Source organism: Somniosus microcephalus, unplaced genomic scaffold, assembly GCF_052327205.1.
Source record: "Somniosus microcephalus isolate GS21.2 unplaced genomic scaffold, FLI_Smic_1.0 unresolved_chr1, whole genome shotgun sequence".
Taxonomy (NCBI): Eukaryota; Metazoa; Chordata; class Chondrichthyes; order Squaliformes; family Somniosidae; genus Somniosus; species Somniosus microcephalus.
The window spans coordinates 139,382,633-139,398,189 of record NW_028225179.1 but is presented as its reverse complement, the minus strand read 5'-3'; the positions used below and the strand labels follow the sequence as shown (position 1 = coordinate 139,398,189).

At 41.0% G+C, this 15,557-nt stretch overlaps 1 protein-coding gene across 5 annotated transcripts in view; it reads right to left on the bottom strand.

The window, feature by feature from the left end:
• LOC147096012 (natural cytotoxicity triggering receptor 3-like) overlaps window positions 1-15,557 on the bottom strand; it is a 186,814-nt gene that overhangs the window by 8,647 nt on the left and 162,610 nt on the right. The window contains exons 2-6 of one of the 5 annotated variants that reach the window (XM_085974976.1): window positions 9,491-9,560; window positions 5,186-5,512; window positions 4,691-4,825; window positions 3,573-3,591; window positions 3,416-3,450 (exon numbers count right to left, since the gene is read on the bottom strand). In XM_085974976.1, coding sequence (XP_085831102.1) covers window positions 3,416-3,450; window positions 3,573-3,591; window positions 4,691-4,825; window positions 5,186-5,512; window positions 9,491-9,551 — 577 coding nt within the window. In that variant the 5' untranslated portion in view covers window positions 9,552-9,560. Of the gene's footprint in view, window positions 1-3,415; window positions 3,451-3,572; window positions 3,592-4,690; window positions 4,826-5,185; window positions 5,513-9,490; window positions 9,798-15,557 lie in introns of those variants that run through there. The other 4 variants (XM_085974974.1, XM_085974978.1, XM_085974977.1 and 1 more) reach the window with 4 other exon arrangements.

Genomic DNA, 15,557 nt, shown 5'->3' with positions numbered 1-15,557 from the left:
CTTTTTGTCGCCACATTGTGAAACGAGATAGCCAAGAAAGTCTTGAAGTCTAGAAAGTGGGACAATAAGCCAGGATGGTAAACAAGTTGGCATCTATTCTTTAATAGGAACTATCGCATTTCTGGGAGTCTTGTTCACAAAAACACTTGCCATTCCATAATTAATCAGCAAGGACAGTGTGTGTGACTAGAGACCTATAAAGATCTTGAGCTTTCCTTAACAATTTGTGGAGAGAGTCAGCATCGAAAGGATTGAAGACGTTTACGTCTCTACCCAGTGAAAAACTTGACAACTGCATTCATTTTTCTGTATTTCGACTGTTTAGAGACATTGCGTGTGCCTAGACTTGGTCAGACACAATAAAAGGATTACAATGCAGCTTTGGTTTGTCAGATTCGAATTGTTTTACAATTGACGATGAGGCAGGATCTGACTAGCAACACTTCTGCTTGTGTGACACCAAGCACCTAGGACGATCTGGACTTGTACAGAACTGAATTTCATTTGGGTAGGAAACTAATTGACATAGCCGGTAGTGAGCTGGCCACCATAATGACCAAAAGAGTCGAGCCACATGTGATGGTAATGACCCAAATAGAGGAGTTGGTGAATGAGGAAAGATTAATTTAAAAGCAGCGAGGCATTTGTTAGGATACGCGGCTCACTTTTGCACACAGGTAAGTGAAAATAGAGTAAGTGATGCATTATAAGAGAAAGAGAAGAATGGACTATGTATCAGTGATGCCGGATCAGTTACAACTGACAGCTACCACCGCTACAGTCTAAGGGTTAGGAAGTCCACAGGCAATACAGGAAATTGGATATTTGCAAACAGAGAACAGGAGACTGAAACAGGAGTTAGAAAATGCTAGAGGAGCCTTGTGTGAGCTTAAGACTCAGCCAGTGAGAGTGGTGGATCACACACAATGTAAACTAAAACTATGAATTTAAGGGAAATGAGGAGCTTTTGCCTCTGTTGGAGGGAGAGCTGTTTAAAACAGTAAGAGACCATGTGGATAGTCAGGTAAAGAATAATAAGTTATTTGTAGAGAAATGGCAGGAGTTTTTGTGCTATGCTGCTGACTGCTGTGCAGAGCGAACCACATTGATATGGCCAAGGTATGGCTACATATGGGAAAACTCTCATTGGAAAATAAGATCGTTTGGAACAGGATAAAATCTTGTTGGAATGAGGCGGGTCAGATGCAATCTATGGCTGCTACTTCCTATGAGTACTTTTTTAAAAAGGAATAAGCAGGAACAGTTATAAATAGAAGCACAGGAGAAGGAAATTCAGAAATTCCAAAAGATTGTTGAGCAACAAAGAGCAGTGGCTTATTCAGGAGCATTTAAAGTTTCTATAAAATGGGACCGTCTGGAAATTGAGAGTGAAACTGGAGAATTAGCCCTTTTGCAGATGACAAATGTTGCAAAGCGGTTCTGTAGAAATTCCTTTGTTAAATATGAGAAGAGGAAGAACAGATTTAGGAAGAGGACGACATTGAAAGCCCACAGCCAATATCAGAGATTGAAATTGTTGTGAGAAAACAGGATTGAAGTAACAGACGAACAAACTTTCGTTTGTGTGAATGTACCTTAAATGTTTTGTCTCTTTAGAGGTGTGTTCTGCTTTCTGTTGTTTTATGTTGTAGTGCTTTACAGAACAAAAAACAGCTTGACCCTTTGTGGTCCCTGTTGTTGCTATTGACAGTAATGGAAGTGTTTTGATCAGTGTCTATGAGCATATGCTGACTTGTGTTTGTTAATTGTTTTCTCTTTATATGTATACAAATATGTTGTTTTTACGATATTGAGTTCTTCTAGTTATGGGTTTGAAACTGAAATTAACAGACCGAGTGTCTGACCAAATTATGAATACTGGTTTTCTGTGGCTGGCCATTATGGGCAACTACTTATTTAAACTACGTTAATATTCCTTGCGTGTATGACTCGGGATTGTCACATAGAATTTGGCACTTTTGAGTTAATCAACCCATAACAAGTAATAGATATTTTAAGGTGGATGAGAGCAAATAAGGCTGAATGTGATTAAGGTACCTGGAGTTGTTATGAGCGTGTGAATTTAGTTGTTAAAATTACTATATGTTCATTTTAAGTTAAGATTGTTCCCCCAAATAAATGGAAGATTTAAGGAAGCCTTTGTGCTTTCATAAAAAGTGTTTGCTTGTATACTTTTTGGGTTAAAATTTGACTGTAATTTATATTAGACAACTGCACAAATGCACAGGCTTTTTTGTAACAGGTAAGATCAGCTTTGGAAAATTACAAAGGTGCAGTCGAACATTGTCAGCATCATTTTTAATTGACTTCGCAGCACATCTGAAACTACTACTGTGCTGGACGCCTCCGAATGGTTATAACTATGTGGAAGACAGTTGTAAGTGAGTCTGAGTGAGACTTAGATGTTAAAATACCCGTGTTTTGATGGTAATTAGAGGAACTGCATTTAAAAGAATTAACGTCTTTTGAATTTTAAAGCCATAACTAGTCATGAAAGAACATATCTGAAGCCCCTCTATGCTGCCTCGGTGACTGATATGTTAAAACAAACCATTGCTGCTGAACCTTTTCAGGGGCACCAACCGTTTAAAAGGCCTCCCCTTTTTCAGTTCATACATTTGGTTGATATCTGATTTAATTCGAACCTGTGTGGAGAGCTATTTCTTTTTAGGTTACAAGGATGGCATGGGGCCCCATCTTGTTTTTTTTCTCTCTCTCTCACATGGCAGCTGTCGATCATTCTGTCATTTACATTTCATCTGGAGTCTTCTTTTGTTTCTTAACTTGTCCCATTACCATCTCCTTTTGTCTTGTACCATCATCCCTTTTGTCTCTTAATCTCTCCTCCATCCTATCACAGACCTTCCCTTTTGTTCTTTCCTCCCCTCCCCCTTTCCCTGCTCCTACACTTGCTTAAAAACCTGTTCCATCTTCAACTTTTTTCCAGTTCTGACGAAGGGTCATCGACCTGAAATGTTAGCTCTTGTTTCTCACTCTCCACAGATGCTGTCTGACCTGCTGAATATTTCCAGCATTTTCTGTTTTTATTGCGGAAGTCCCTTGTTGCTCTGAGGAAGGAGATGCCAACCTACCCGACTAATTCTCTTACTAATGGCAGTTAGTCGCTCCAGATGGACTGATATTTGTCTGGCAGAATGATGCACCCAAAACTTTAATTTTTCAAACAGCGGCATGTTTATATGTTCTATTTATGCTAGAGCTTTCCAATCCAGGGTTATCGAAAATAGTTAAATCGAAGCAATACAAGCACACACATACAAGCACAGTTATACAAGCCCCCCCCCCACACACACATACACATGAGCATTCTTCATCTTAATACAATCAGTTTACAGACTCTTAAGCAAGCCAAATAAAGGTGCGAACTACTTACCCGACTCTTTTGCCAAATCGAAAGAAGAACATTCTCTGTAGAATGAGAAGACATTTAGCAAAGGTGTTAACTAAATGTAATTTTTCGGCGTGTGCAATCTTTTAGAATAAAGCATTGCATGACTACAAATCAGCATGCAACCTATTGATTGGCTTACCTGACCAGCAAAGCGTAAGCTGTAAATAAGAAGAGAATGGCGAAATATAATTGTGGTTAAGAGTGTTATTGATAAAGCTGTTGTCGATTAATGTAACAATACAATGACATCATCTCTCAAAATTATGAAAATCCTCCCAAGGTACATGTATCTCTGCTGAAGTTGCTTTATTTTAAATGTGGTTGTTGTTATAAATGGTGACTTAACATTAGGATTTTAATAATAATGTGCAGTGCTCCTAATATTTTTTTATTTACTGGTTAATGTCTCCTTTATTTGTTTTAATTTTCACTATATTTGGGCGGTGATAACAAGTTACATATTAAGATAAACTTACTTGTTATCACACATTCCCTGAAAAGTACAGTGTGCCCCAGCACCTTATCACAAGTTTGAAAATTTACATCGTTTTTACAGCACACAATAGGTCTATGTCGGTGTTTATGCTCCACACAAGCCTCCGTCCACCCTTTTTCATCTCACCCCATCAAAATATCCTTCTATCGCTTTTTCCCTCATGTGTTTATCTAGCTTCCCCTTAAATGCATCTATGCTGTTCACCTCAACTATGCCTTGTGGTAGTGAGTTCCATATTCGAACCACTCTGGGTAAATAAGTTTCTCCTCAGTTCCCCATTGGATGTATTAGTGACGATCTTACAGTTATGGCCCCGAGTTCTAGTCTTCCCCACAAGTGGAAACATTTTCTCTACGACTACCCTATCAAACATTTTCATAATCTTAAAGACCTTCATCAGGTCATCCCCCAGTCTTCCCTTTACTACAGAAAGGAGCCCCAGCCTGTTCAATCTTTCCTGATAGGTATAACCTCTCAGTTCAGGTATCATCCTAGTAAATCAGTTTTACACCTTCTCCAGTGAATCTATGTCCGTTTTATAATATGGAGTCCAGAACTGTTCACAGTACTCCAAAAGTGAAAAACATTCGTATCATAAGGTTCCTAATTTATTGCAAAATGGAAAAGGTATTCAACCTTCACCACAACATTGCAAAAAGAAAATGGTATCGTATTATGATGATTTATTGTTATTGTGAGGCATGAGTTAGAAAATGTGACCATTCCATAAGATTGCTACCATGTTTTAATATTTAAAATACCTTTATTTCGTTGAACAAGGACTGTGATCACTATGAGCAGAGTCACAGTAATCAGCAATGTCACTCCACCTAACACTGCAATCCAAAACCAATTAAACGGAGAGTCAATTGAAGAGTTTTGTTTGTTACAAGGATCTGTAGAAAGAAAAAAAAGCAATAATGAGTTATTTATTCGTAAGTCTAGATAGTAAGAACAACAGCAAAGAAAACAATGATACAAAGATACGCCGACAAAAATAAATAGGGAGACAGGCACACAGGCAGAAACGCAAAGTAATACAAGAAAGATGGAAGGGGTGGAGGAGAGACAGAAATAGAGACATACAGCACCCATGGGCAGAAAGAGTGAGAAAGACAGAGAGGCAGAAACTGAGGGAGAGCTGAACAACAACAGAATTACCCATCAGGAAGGAAAGGGTGAATGAAGCGGTAGAGAGTTTTCAATCTGGAAAAGATATCCCAGTGCCTTAATGTTATATTGTTGGGTTTCCTTACGCTTTACGGTAACCGTGGTTCCATTACCGACAGCCTTTTTCTTTCCCATTATTTCAATCTCGCAGTAGTACACGCCAGACTCGCATTCTGTCATATTCTTAATATGGATTGATGCATCTTTCCTCGAATTGAAGGCCTGCATGTCGGCCTTTGTCACTCGTTTCTTGTATCTCGGAGAATCGAAGTCTATGGGACTGTTACCTATTCTCCAGCTGTAGGTACCCAACCCTTGTATTGTAAAACTGCAATTCAAAATCACACTTTCGCCTTGGAATATATGAACTGAAGAGGGGTGTTGCACCACTTGAGATGCAGCAGCCTCCATACCTAGGAACGCACAAAGAAACACAAGGATTGATTAGCCATTGTTAAAGTAATGCGCATTATGCACTGTGTACCGGTGCCGTCTTGGTTGAGTAGTAGCACTATCGTCTGTGACTCAAGTGGTTGTAGGTTTTAAGCGTGGGTTTGAGCTTAATATTCTAGGATGGCACTTCAATGCAGTACTAAGGGAGTGTGTTTTTTATTCCCACAAAGCGGAGAATGTTCTCCCGGTGCAGTAGCCAGCATTCAGTATTCAAAAAACACTACCAAAACAGCTTATAAGCCATTCGCCTCATTACTGGTTGACGCGTTTGCCTACAAAGCAACAAAGTTTAGTCATTCATTGGCATTGAAGCGCTTTGGGGCAGCGTGAGGCTGCGAAAAATGCAATACTTCTTTCTTTATCCAATGCTGCCTCAAATTACACTTTTGATTTCATTCAATAGTATGTTATTATTAATTCCAAAAGAAAACACTAAAAGTTGCGACGCAAGTTAGCAAGGTCATTAAAAAAAAAGCAAACCAAGCACTAGGGTTTATTTCTAGTGGTATAGAATTTAAAAGTAGGCAAGTTATACTAAACCTGTATCGGACCTTGGTTAGACCACACTTAGAGTACCGTGTACAGTTCTGGTCGCCATAATATAAAAATGATAGAGGCACTGGAGAGGGTGCAGTGAAGATTTACAAGGATGATACTAGAAATGCGAGGGCATATATATCAGGAAAGGATGAACAGGCTGGGTCTCTTTTCTCTTGAAAAGAGAAGGCTGAGGGGGTGACCTAATAGAGGTCTTTAAAATTATGAAATGTTTTGATAGAGCGGATACAGAGAGAATGTTTCCACTTGTGGGGAAGAGCACAGCTAGAGGCCATCAATATAAGATAGTCACCAAGAAATCCAATAGGGAATTCAGCAGAAACGTCTTTACCCAAAGAGTGGTGAGAATGTGGAACTCGCTACCACAGGGAGTGGTTGAAGTGAATAGTATAGATGCATTTAAGGGGAGGCTAGACAAGCATATGAGGGAGAAGGGAATCGAGGGTTACGCTGATAGATTTAGGTGAGGAAGGACGGGAGGAGGCTCGAGTGGAGCATAAACGCCGGCATGGACTGGTTGGGCCGAATGGCCTGTTTCTGTGCCGTATATCCGATGTAATCCTATGTAAATTATTATATGAATGAAAGAAAGGAGATAGCGAAAAAGAGAGAAAAAAAGATAGAAAAAAGAAAGTGTTGCATTTCTAATTGCTTCATTAGTAATAGTATGGAGTAATAAATCACTTCAATATATTTTACATCCATATTTAATTATCTACGCATGTCTGATTTCCATATGAGGTAAATATAAGAAAACACATTTAGTTATATAGAGGCGGAATTTGACTGAAATCCTGGTGTTCGATATTAGCGGGTTGCATATATTCAACCATAAGCTATATGTTGTACAGTAAATCACTGCAAACTGTGTATATCTTAAATTCGGGGAAATTAAAACATTAGCCCATGTGAATTCAGTGATCCGACCGATAGTGATTATCGAGTCTTATGTACCAAGCAACCGTCAGAAAATGTATCCGTTCAGGAAAGTGTCGTCATTATGAGGAGTTTATGAACCTGTTCGAGCCGCTGTTTAGTTAGTGAAGCCCGTGCACTATTCGCTCTTGTGAACATAAGGTCCCATTTGTCGAACCAAGTTTCTGTACGCAGAGCTGCATCACTTCAGTGTTCAACGCCATGCTAATAAATAAATCAGCATCATTTATTTCCTCGATTTAGAGATGATCATCTCGGACCCGGGCCCTACCCAGTGTCATGATGATCTCATTTGGACGCTACCCTCAAAGCGAAAATTTCGCTATGTCTAGATACATAGGATGTGCCATGTCAAAAACACAGTTATTGTAATCATTTCACACATAAAAAGCATCATTACTGGTTGTGCATGTACGTGTGCCCCTGAGTTCCCCGGGATGACATATTCATTTAAAGGTTAATAAGGCTGGGGTATGAAAATAATCGTTTTTCAACTATATCTAGCATCGTTAAACAAAACAATATGAACAATAGTATTTAACTAACAAGCAACAAATATTACTCTGATCGCTATCCGAACTTTGTGTGCTAACACCCGAGAAAACATTCTGCCAGGAAGAACAACAGAACATTGTAGTTACTATTCTAAATGTGCTACATATGGCTGCAAATGCGTTGGAACAAAATAATTCGGTGATTATATGGGTTGATTTTCAAACATATTAACACAACTACACAATAGCACCGAGTGTTAATTCCAAAAATACCAGCTTATTCGGAATTCAATGTTGATTTGAACTGTTACTACAGGACATCTGAGCTTGGATATAATGCGATATCATCACTGATCGTGCTCTGCAAAGCTTAAGTGAAATACCTTGATGCTAAACACAAATGATGGATTAAAAGACTATTAGTAAGTTTGTGGCTCTGTAATGTGCAGTTAATGGAATCATTTACATCATGCATTTGTGCAAAGTATGTATCGACTTTGGGCTGCATTGCAAGAGGTAAAAGAAATAAATCTGGAGTCATCAATCTATTTGGCCCTGGTGAGACCACACCTGGAGTACTGTGAGCAGTTTGGTCTCCTTACCTAAGAACGGATATACTTGCCATAGAGGGAGTGCAGCGAAGGTTCACCAGACTGATTCCTGGGATGGCAGGACTGTCGCATGAGGAGAGATTGGTAATTTTTCTAAGTTTCTCTTTTTCTAAAAGACTATTAGTAAATTTGTGGCTCTGTACCGTGGAATCATTTACATCAAAAACTTGGATGAATTGGATCCAAGTCAGCTTTTCTGTCGGTTACAGGATTTAAGCATATTTACAAATTAAAAACAGAAAATAATGTAGGAACTGCAGGAAGAATTTCTTTTTTACTTCAAGGGCGGTAAGTACATGGCACAGGGGTGGCGGATCGAGAGTCTTTAATAGGTTTCAGGAAGGAACTAGACAGGTTCTTTTCAACAAATGGGATTCAGGAATATTAGAAATGCACCAGGTGTGTAGGTAGGCTAGATGGACCAGCGGTATCTTCCTGCCTGAAACTATTACTATGTTGCATGCATCCTTTTCATTCCCAGAGACCACAGGCCTGCTAACAAACCTGCCTGGAAATTGTTTCTGTAGTTGCATATTGTTAACTAAACAAAGCATATATTTTAGGGGGGAAAAACAGGAAATTAAGGGAAATGCAGTTAATAAGATGCCTCTATAGTGGCTTATCCACTTTCAACAACAACAACTTGTATTTATATAGTGCCTTTAATGTAGTAAAGCGTCCCAAGGCGCTTCACAGGAGTGTTAAAAGACAAAAAAATTGACACCGAGCCACAGAAGGAGAAATTAGGGCAGGTCAAAGGTGTAGGTTTTAAGGAGCGTCTTAAAGAGGGAAAGAGAGGTAGCGAGGCGGAGAGGTTTAGGCAGGGAATTCCAGAACTTAGGGCCTAGGCAACAGAAGGCACGGCCACCAAAGGTTGAGCGATTATAATCTGGGATACTCAAGAGGTAAGAATTAGAGGAGCACAGATATCTCAGGGGGTGGAGGGGTTGTGGGGCAGAAGGGGATTACAGAGATAGGGAGTGAGTCCATGGAGGGATTTGAAAACAAGGATGAGAATTTTTATATGGAAGCGTTGCTTAACCGGGAGCCAATGTATGTCAGCGAGCACAGGGGTGACGGGTGAACGGGACTTCGTTCGTGTTAGGACACGGGCAGCCGAGTTTTAGATGACCTTTATGACTTTCAGGGTCAAATTACAAAAATACTAAAACTAAGGTGGGAACTGGTATTTATTCCTGCCACTGCAAAATAAAATATTGGAATTTGTTAAGCCATGCTTCTCTATTACTTAAAAATACATGCAATCATTCTATAGTCTGATTAATTATCGTGGTTCTCTTATAATGTTTGAACAATAAAAGCATGACTGTTCACTTACCCGTCAGAAACATTGAAATCAGAAGGAAAATAGAGATTGTTGCCCACCGATCCACCGCCATTGCTGCTGCCTGGTTTGAAACAGGAAAGCACATTTCGTTAGTCTGAGTTGCAGCGTGAGATAAGATCAGCCTTTAGCGTGAGACCGCACTGAGTTCTCCAGCACGGAACGGCACAGCATGCGCCGCGGTTTGCTGGCAGTCGGGCAGCGTGAGTTTGTACCATGAAGCTGAACTGACAGCCCCACATCTGACAGGATGCGAGGAGTCAACGAAATTAACGAGCTTGCCCAAGACAGGAAGAAGCAAGATGGCAAGATAAGTTATGAGCTCGAGTGCCCTTTTCGAAGAGCTCGAACAAAATCTTAGAAATTCTAGGTTCTAAACCCCCCTCTATATAGTTTAGCGCCGGATATGAAATCCATGGAACTCCTTAACGTCCCCAAACTTCCCGTCTTCTTGCAGTGTAGAGACTTTTTTTTAAAAAACGCACACTTGGCGTCACTTAACTGCCGCGCCATCATTTATGTCGGCTGCTCAACTATCCTTTGTACCCTTACACGTGTCTGTGAGTCTCAGTGCTATGGACTTTGGCTACTAACCCACGTCACGTCTCTCAAATATACACTTACAAATGCAAACGACCCAATAAACAGTTGCTGTCATTACATGTGAAAGTGTCTATACATTTCTAGACACAAAAGGCATCAAGGGCTATGGGGAGAGAGCGGGAATATGGTATTGAGATAGAGGATCAGCCATGATCACATTGAATGGTGGAGCAGGCTCGAAGGGCCGAATGGCCGACTCCTGCCCCTACTTTTCAATGTTTCTATTTTTTTCTAAATTAGCCAGGCTTTGAACTGAATGCACTGTCCAACTTTTCCTTGCACACATTGCAGGATGTTACATACATTTCCCACATTACAACAGTGACTCCACTTCAAAAGTACTTAATCGGCTGTAAAGCGCTTTGAGGCGTCCGGTGGTCGTGAAAGGCGCTATATAAATGCAAGTAACAACAGAAAATGCTGGAAAAACTCAGCAGGCCAGGCAACATCTGTGGAGAGAGAAATAGAGTCAACGTTTCGACCCCAACCGTTGACTCTATTTCTCTCTCCACGGATGCTGCCTGGCCTGCTGAGTTTTTCCAGCATTTTCTGTCGTTATTTCGGATTTCCAGCATCCGCAGTATTTTGCTATCATATAAATGCAAGTCTTTCTTTAAAAGGAAGAAGAACGATAAAGAGTATTAAAGCCGTTGTTCTTGTTTTTTCAAAATTTAAAATTTAAAATTCAAACAACACGGGTGCTGCGATGAGGCTGTAGTCAGTACAGCCCGAGTCGGCAAATGTTTAACAGAAGAGTAATTGATCGTTACACTAGAGAATGATTGCGAAAAATCATTAATGTCGTTTTTCTACCTATTCTGTAGTTGTATGGCTAACCTGGGTCGCCCTAATTTGTACGACTGCATTGCAAATGAAGGCACATTTATTGATGTGGTGTATCTCTTCCAATCGATTTTTTCCCCTCGGTGCAATCAGCACCTGACTTAAATAAACATACACAGTCCTGATGGTTATGCATTAGTTGCCGTATGCACTCTGTGACCCGGTTCTGCACAGGAACCACCAAACCCAACAGTTCTTCTCAGCTTAACTGCCGTTGCCAGCTGAGTCACGTAGACTGTAACCTCGAGCGTTTTCCGAGCAGCATAATTACATTCAAGATATCGAGGGAGGGAAATAATAACTCGAGAATCATGGAATCATACAACATAGGCCAATCAATTAGCGTCACTCCATCCTGCTCTTTCGCCATAACCCTGCATTTGTTTTCCTTTTCAAGTATATATTTATTCCCTTTCCACATAACTGAAGCCCCTCCTATTCATACCCCTGGCATCATTCAGGTAAATCTCCTCTACATCCTCTCCAAGACCTTGGCATCCTTCCTAGAATGTATTGCAATAATCTAACTGAGGCCTAACCAGTGATTTATAAAGGTTTCGTTTTTGTACCCTATGCCTCCGTTTATAAAGGATCCCATATTCGATTTCCAGCCTTCCTTCGCTCAGCAACCTTGAATGCATCCCATCTGGACAGGGTGTCTTTTCTACCTTTAGCACTGCTACCCTTTAAGTACCTTTATCTTTATCTATTTTATTCTGTCCAATTCCTGTACAACCCTCCCCCTTTACTGTGACATTGGCATCAACCTTTCTTTTGCGAGGACAAATGCAAGTTAACCATTCAATACCTGCAGCTATGCCCTCCTCAAGAACATCTCCGTATTGGTCCCTAATTGGCCCAATCCTTCTTTTGAATATCATTTTACTCTTCGTATGTTTCTAAAAGATTTAGTGTTCCCTTTTATTTTACCCGCCCATCTATTTTCATACACTCCCTTTGCTCCTCCTATTGCATTTTTTATTTCTCCTCTGCACTTTCAGTATTCTGCTTGATTCTCTACTGTATTATTGACCTAACATTTATGATAAGCCTCCATTTTCTGCTTTATTTTAATCTCAATGTCTTTCGTCATGCAGGCAGTTTTGGCTTTGGATGTTCCCCCTTTCCCCCTCGTGGGAATGCACTTAGTTTGTGGCCGAACGATACCCTCCTTGAAGACCCCCTATTGCTAATTTAATTCAGAGAGAAAGAAACAGATAGGGTGAGGTCCAATCTGACAGTTGTGTCTTTCCAGACTCGACTGGCTCAGTTACTGGTAGAACTAATGAGCCACTCTTGCTGATGGACGCGAATGTCCCATCCCAGAGCACATTCTGTGCTCTTGTTTCGCTCAGTGCTTCTTAAAAATAGCGTTCGGTTTAAGGTGTACTTATCTGCCAATTTAAGGGATGGTTTGTGGTAATCAACAGATACCCTTGTTTTGCCTGAAGCCATGAAACTTCTTGTAGTCTAGAGTCAATGCTGAGGTATCCCAGGCCATGCCCATACAAATGTATACTAATGTGCCCCAGCTCTGTGGGGCGGAACATACCCAGGGATGTTGGCTGAAAGACATGATTGTGGGAGTATGACTATGTCATTCGGTGATGCAGCTGTTCCTCCTTGGGCATCAATTGTGAGATATTGGTGAGAAAAATGTTGGAAGATGGAGGGACTGGGATAGATGAGTGTCGTTCTGATCCACTGCCTTGTTCGTTGTCGATAGGCTATTCGATGTTTCTCTTAACTGTCCTGTTTCGTCGCTGTTGCTTTACAGCTCAGTGGCCCGATAGCCCGTATCAGAGGCGACTGAGAGGCGGTCACTCTTTTGTGGGCTTGCAGACACGTGTAGGCCAGACCAGGTAGAGGTGGCAAATTCTCTCTAAAAGTGGTGGAAACAAGAACGTAGAGGAGGACATGGAACAATTGCCCAGCGTTAGCTGTAGAAAAGGAATTGGTTTGGAGGCGGAAATATCAGAACAGCGTAGGTGGGTCACTGGCGTGTAGAAATAAGTCAAAGAGGAGACAGCTGAAGTTGTGGCCACATTTCTAAATCCATGTTAAATGCGCAAATTGTGCCGCTAAGCTGGAGAGTAGCTGATGTAACACTTTGTTCACGATAGGAAATAAGGACAAACCACTTAGGTCAGTTAGTCCAGCATCCGTTGTTGCAGTATATCATCCAGAAAGCCAGCTAAAATAAGTAAGCATTTAAAAATACCTGTGCTAGTCAACATCTCGAAATTTGCAGACGACACAAGTGGCTTGCTAAAACAGGGCAGAATGCTTTCAAGGAGTTCTTAGCAGAATGGGCAACCACGTGGAAGATGTAACAGTGTGTGAGAGAATACATCTTTGGAGGAATACACAACAAGGGGTGGGGGCATACACTCAGTGGGAAGATGACCAGGGTGTGGGTGAACACCGAGACCTGGAGTTTAAAATATACAATTCCCTAAACATGCGAACGCTGCGAGATAAAGTCAGAAAAAGCCAACAGCAATTTGAATTTTATAAATAGGAGCATCGAGTACACGGGTAAACAATTAATGATGCATTTATTCATAACATTGGCCAGGCCACGTTTAGAACACTGTACGTAGCTTCGAGCAACCCATTATAGAAAGATTATTAAATCCATAGAGAATCCATAGCTTAGATTTGTCAGAATGATGCCAGGAATGAGAAACTATAATTTTAAGGAGAGACTTGAGAAAGTGGGATTCTTTCCAGGGCAGCAGAGAAGGCTGATGAGAATTAATAGGGATTTTTTAAACTAAGGTTTAGCGAATAGAAATATACTATTTCCTCTGGTTGTAGAGCTAGTGGCCAGCTTTCCATCATTTAAAATTGTCATTAAGAGAGTGAGGTTAGTAAATGTCTTCACATAACAGGTTTTTGGGAGCATCAAACGCTTTGCCACCAGGAATAGCTGAAGGAAAGAAACATTGGATAACTATTGGACAGGCAGGTAGATACAGGGCTTTGGGGGAAAGAACTCGCAGCGGGATGAGGTTAGTACCTCTCACTCAAACAGTCACAGAAATGTAGACATTTACGGTACAGAAGGAGGCCATTCGGCACATCGTGTCTGTGCCGGCAAAAAGAGGATGGGCAGAATGTCCGCCTTCTGCACTGTAATATTCTATCATTCCATATCCAGATATTTAAACAGGATGCAAAAAATCAAACTGTTATTCATGCATAAAAAGTACTTACAAATCAAAAACCACGAGGACAGATTCTTAACGTCACTTCAAATTTAGTTTTAAATTGTACATTATGTTCTATCCATCAATTGCCCAGAGAGGGCTACTAGAGGTGGCGTTTTAGTATGAATTAGTTAGTTCAGGAACTTGATTTAAAAAGCATTACTATCTCTTATAATCAGTACTTATACGGAGAATTATAGCAGCATATAAAGTTTACACTTTCTATCATTGTGTCTCTGTCTATCAATCGTGTGTTGGTCTGTCTATCGGTCGGTTGGAGGATCCGTTTAGCCATCCATCGCCCTATCTATCTATCTATCTATCTATTTATCTATCTCTCTCTCTCTCTCTCTCTCTCTCTATCTATCTATTTATCTAATAAAGCTCATTTAGAAATATTTTTACTGAACTGTCGTTGATTTATAATGATAGTTCAGCAACAAAAACAATCTTTAGCTTGTTGAAAGAGGAAATTCTATGCTTCTCTGTGGTGTAACTTTAGAATGATAGCACAAGCAAGCAAGAGCACATTTGGGCTAATTCAATTTGGCGGATAACCTTGCAAAAATTCCAAAAGCGGTCGGCTGGTTTCCGCATACCAACCTTTGTCTTTTTTTAATGAAATTTAAACTGTTTGGAGATTTTCATAGAGTAAGTGCACTGCACAAAAAAATAAAAAGTACATAAGAATTGAAATATGACGGTTGGGTGGAAACAAATTTGAGGGCATGAAATGCTGTTGAATTAGAACCTTGGTCTTCGACAGCGTTCAAGTATTCACAGAATCACAGAAACCCCACAGTGCAGATAGAGGCCACTTCGGCCCATCGAGTCTACACCAACACATATCCCACCTGATCCCCATAACCCCTACACCAACACATATCCCACCCTATCCCCGTAACCACACGTATTTAATCCCCCTAACACTAAGGGTCAATTTATCATAGCCAATCAACCTAACCCGCACATCTTTGGACTGTGGGAGGAAACCGGAGCACCCGGAGAAAACCCACGCAAACACGGGGAGAATGTGCAAACTCCACACAGACAGTCACCCGAGGCCGGATTCGAACCCGGGTCCCTGGCGCTGTGAGGCAACAGTGCTAACCACTATGCCACCGTGCTGTATTTGGACGAAATTGGTCACACCTCCTTTGTTTATTCGCGGCTGTCAAACCTAATATTCCCAGAAATTCCGTTCGCAGGCCTCCCGCAGGCAGAGGGCTGCGATCTTGAAAAATGTGCGCCTGGGCCGGTGGCCTCCTGGGAGGCGCAGGGTTGCATTGCTGGGCCTCTTCAAACTGCTGGCGCGCAGGGCCCACGGATCCCGGAGGCAAAAGCGGTTCGCAGCGTCCTTGGGATCACGCGGGCCATGGGGAGCCAATCAGAGAAGGGAATCT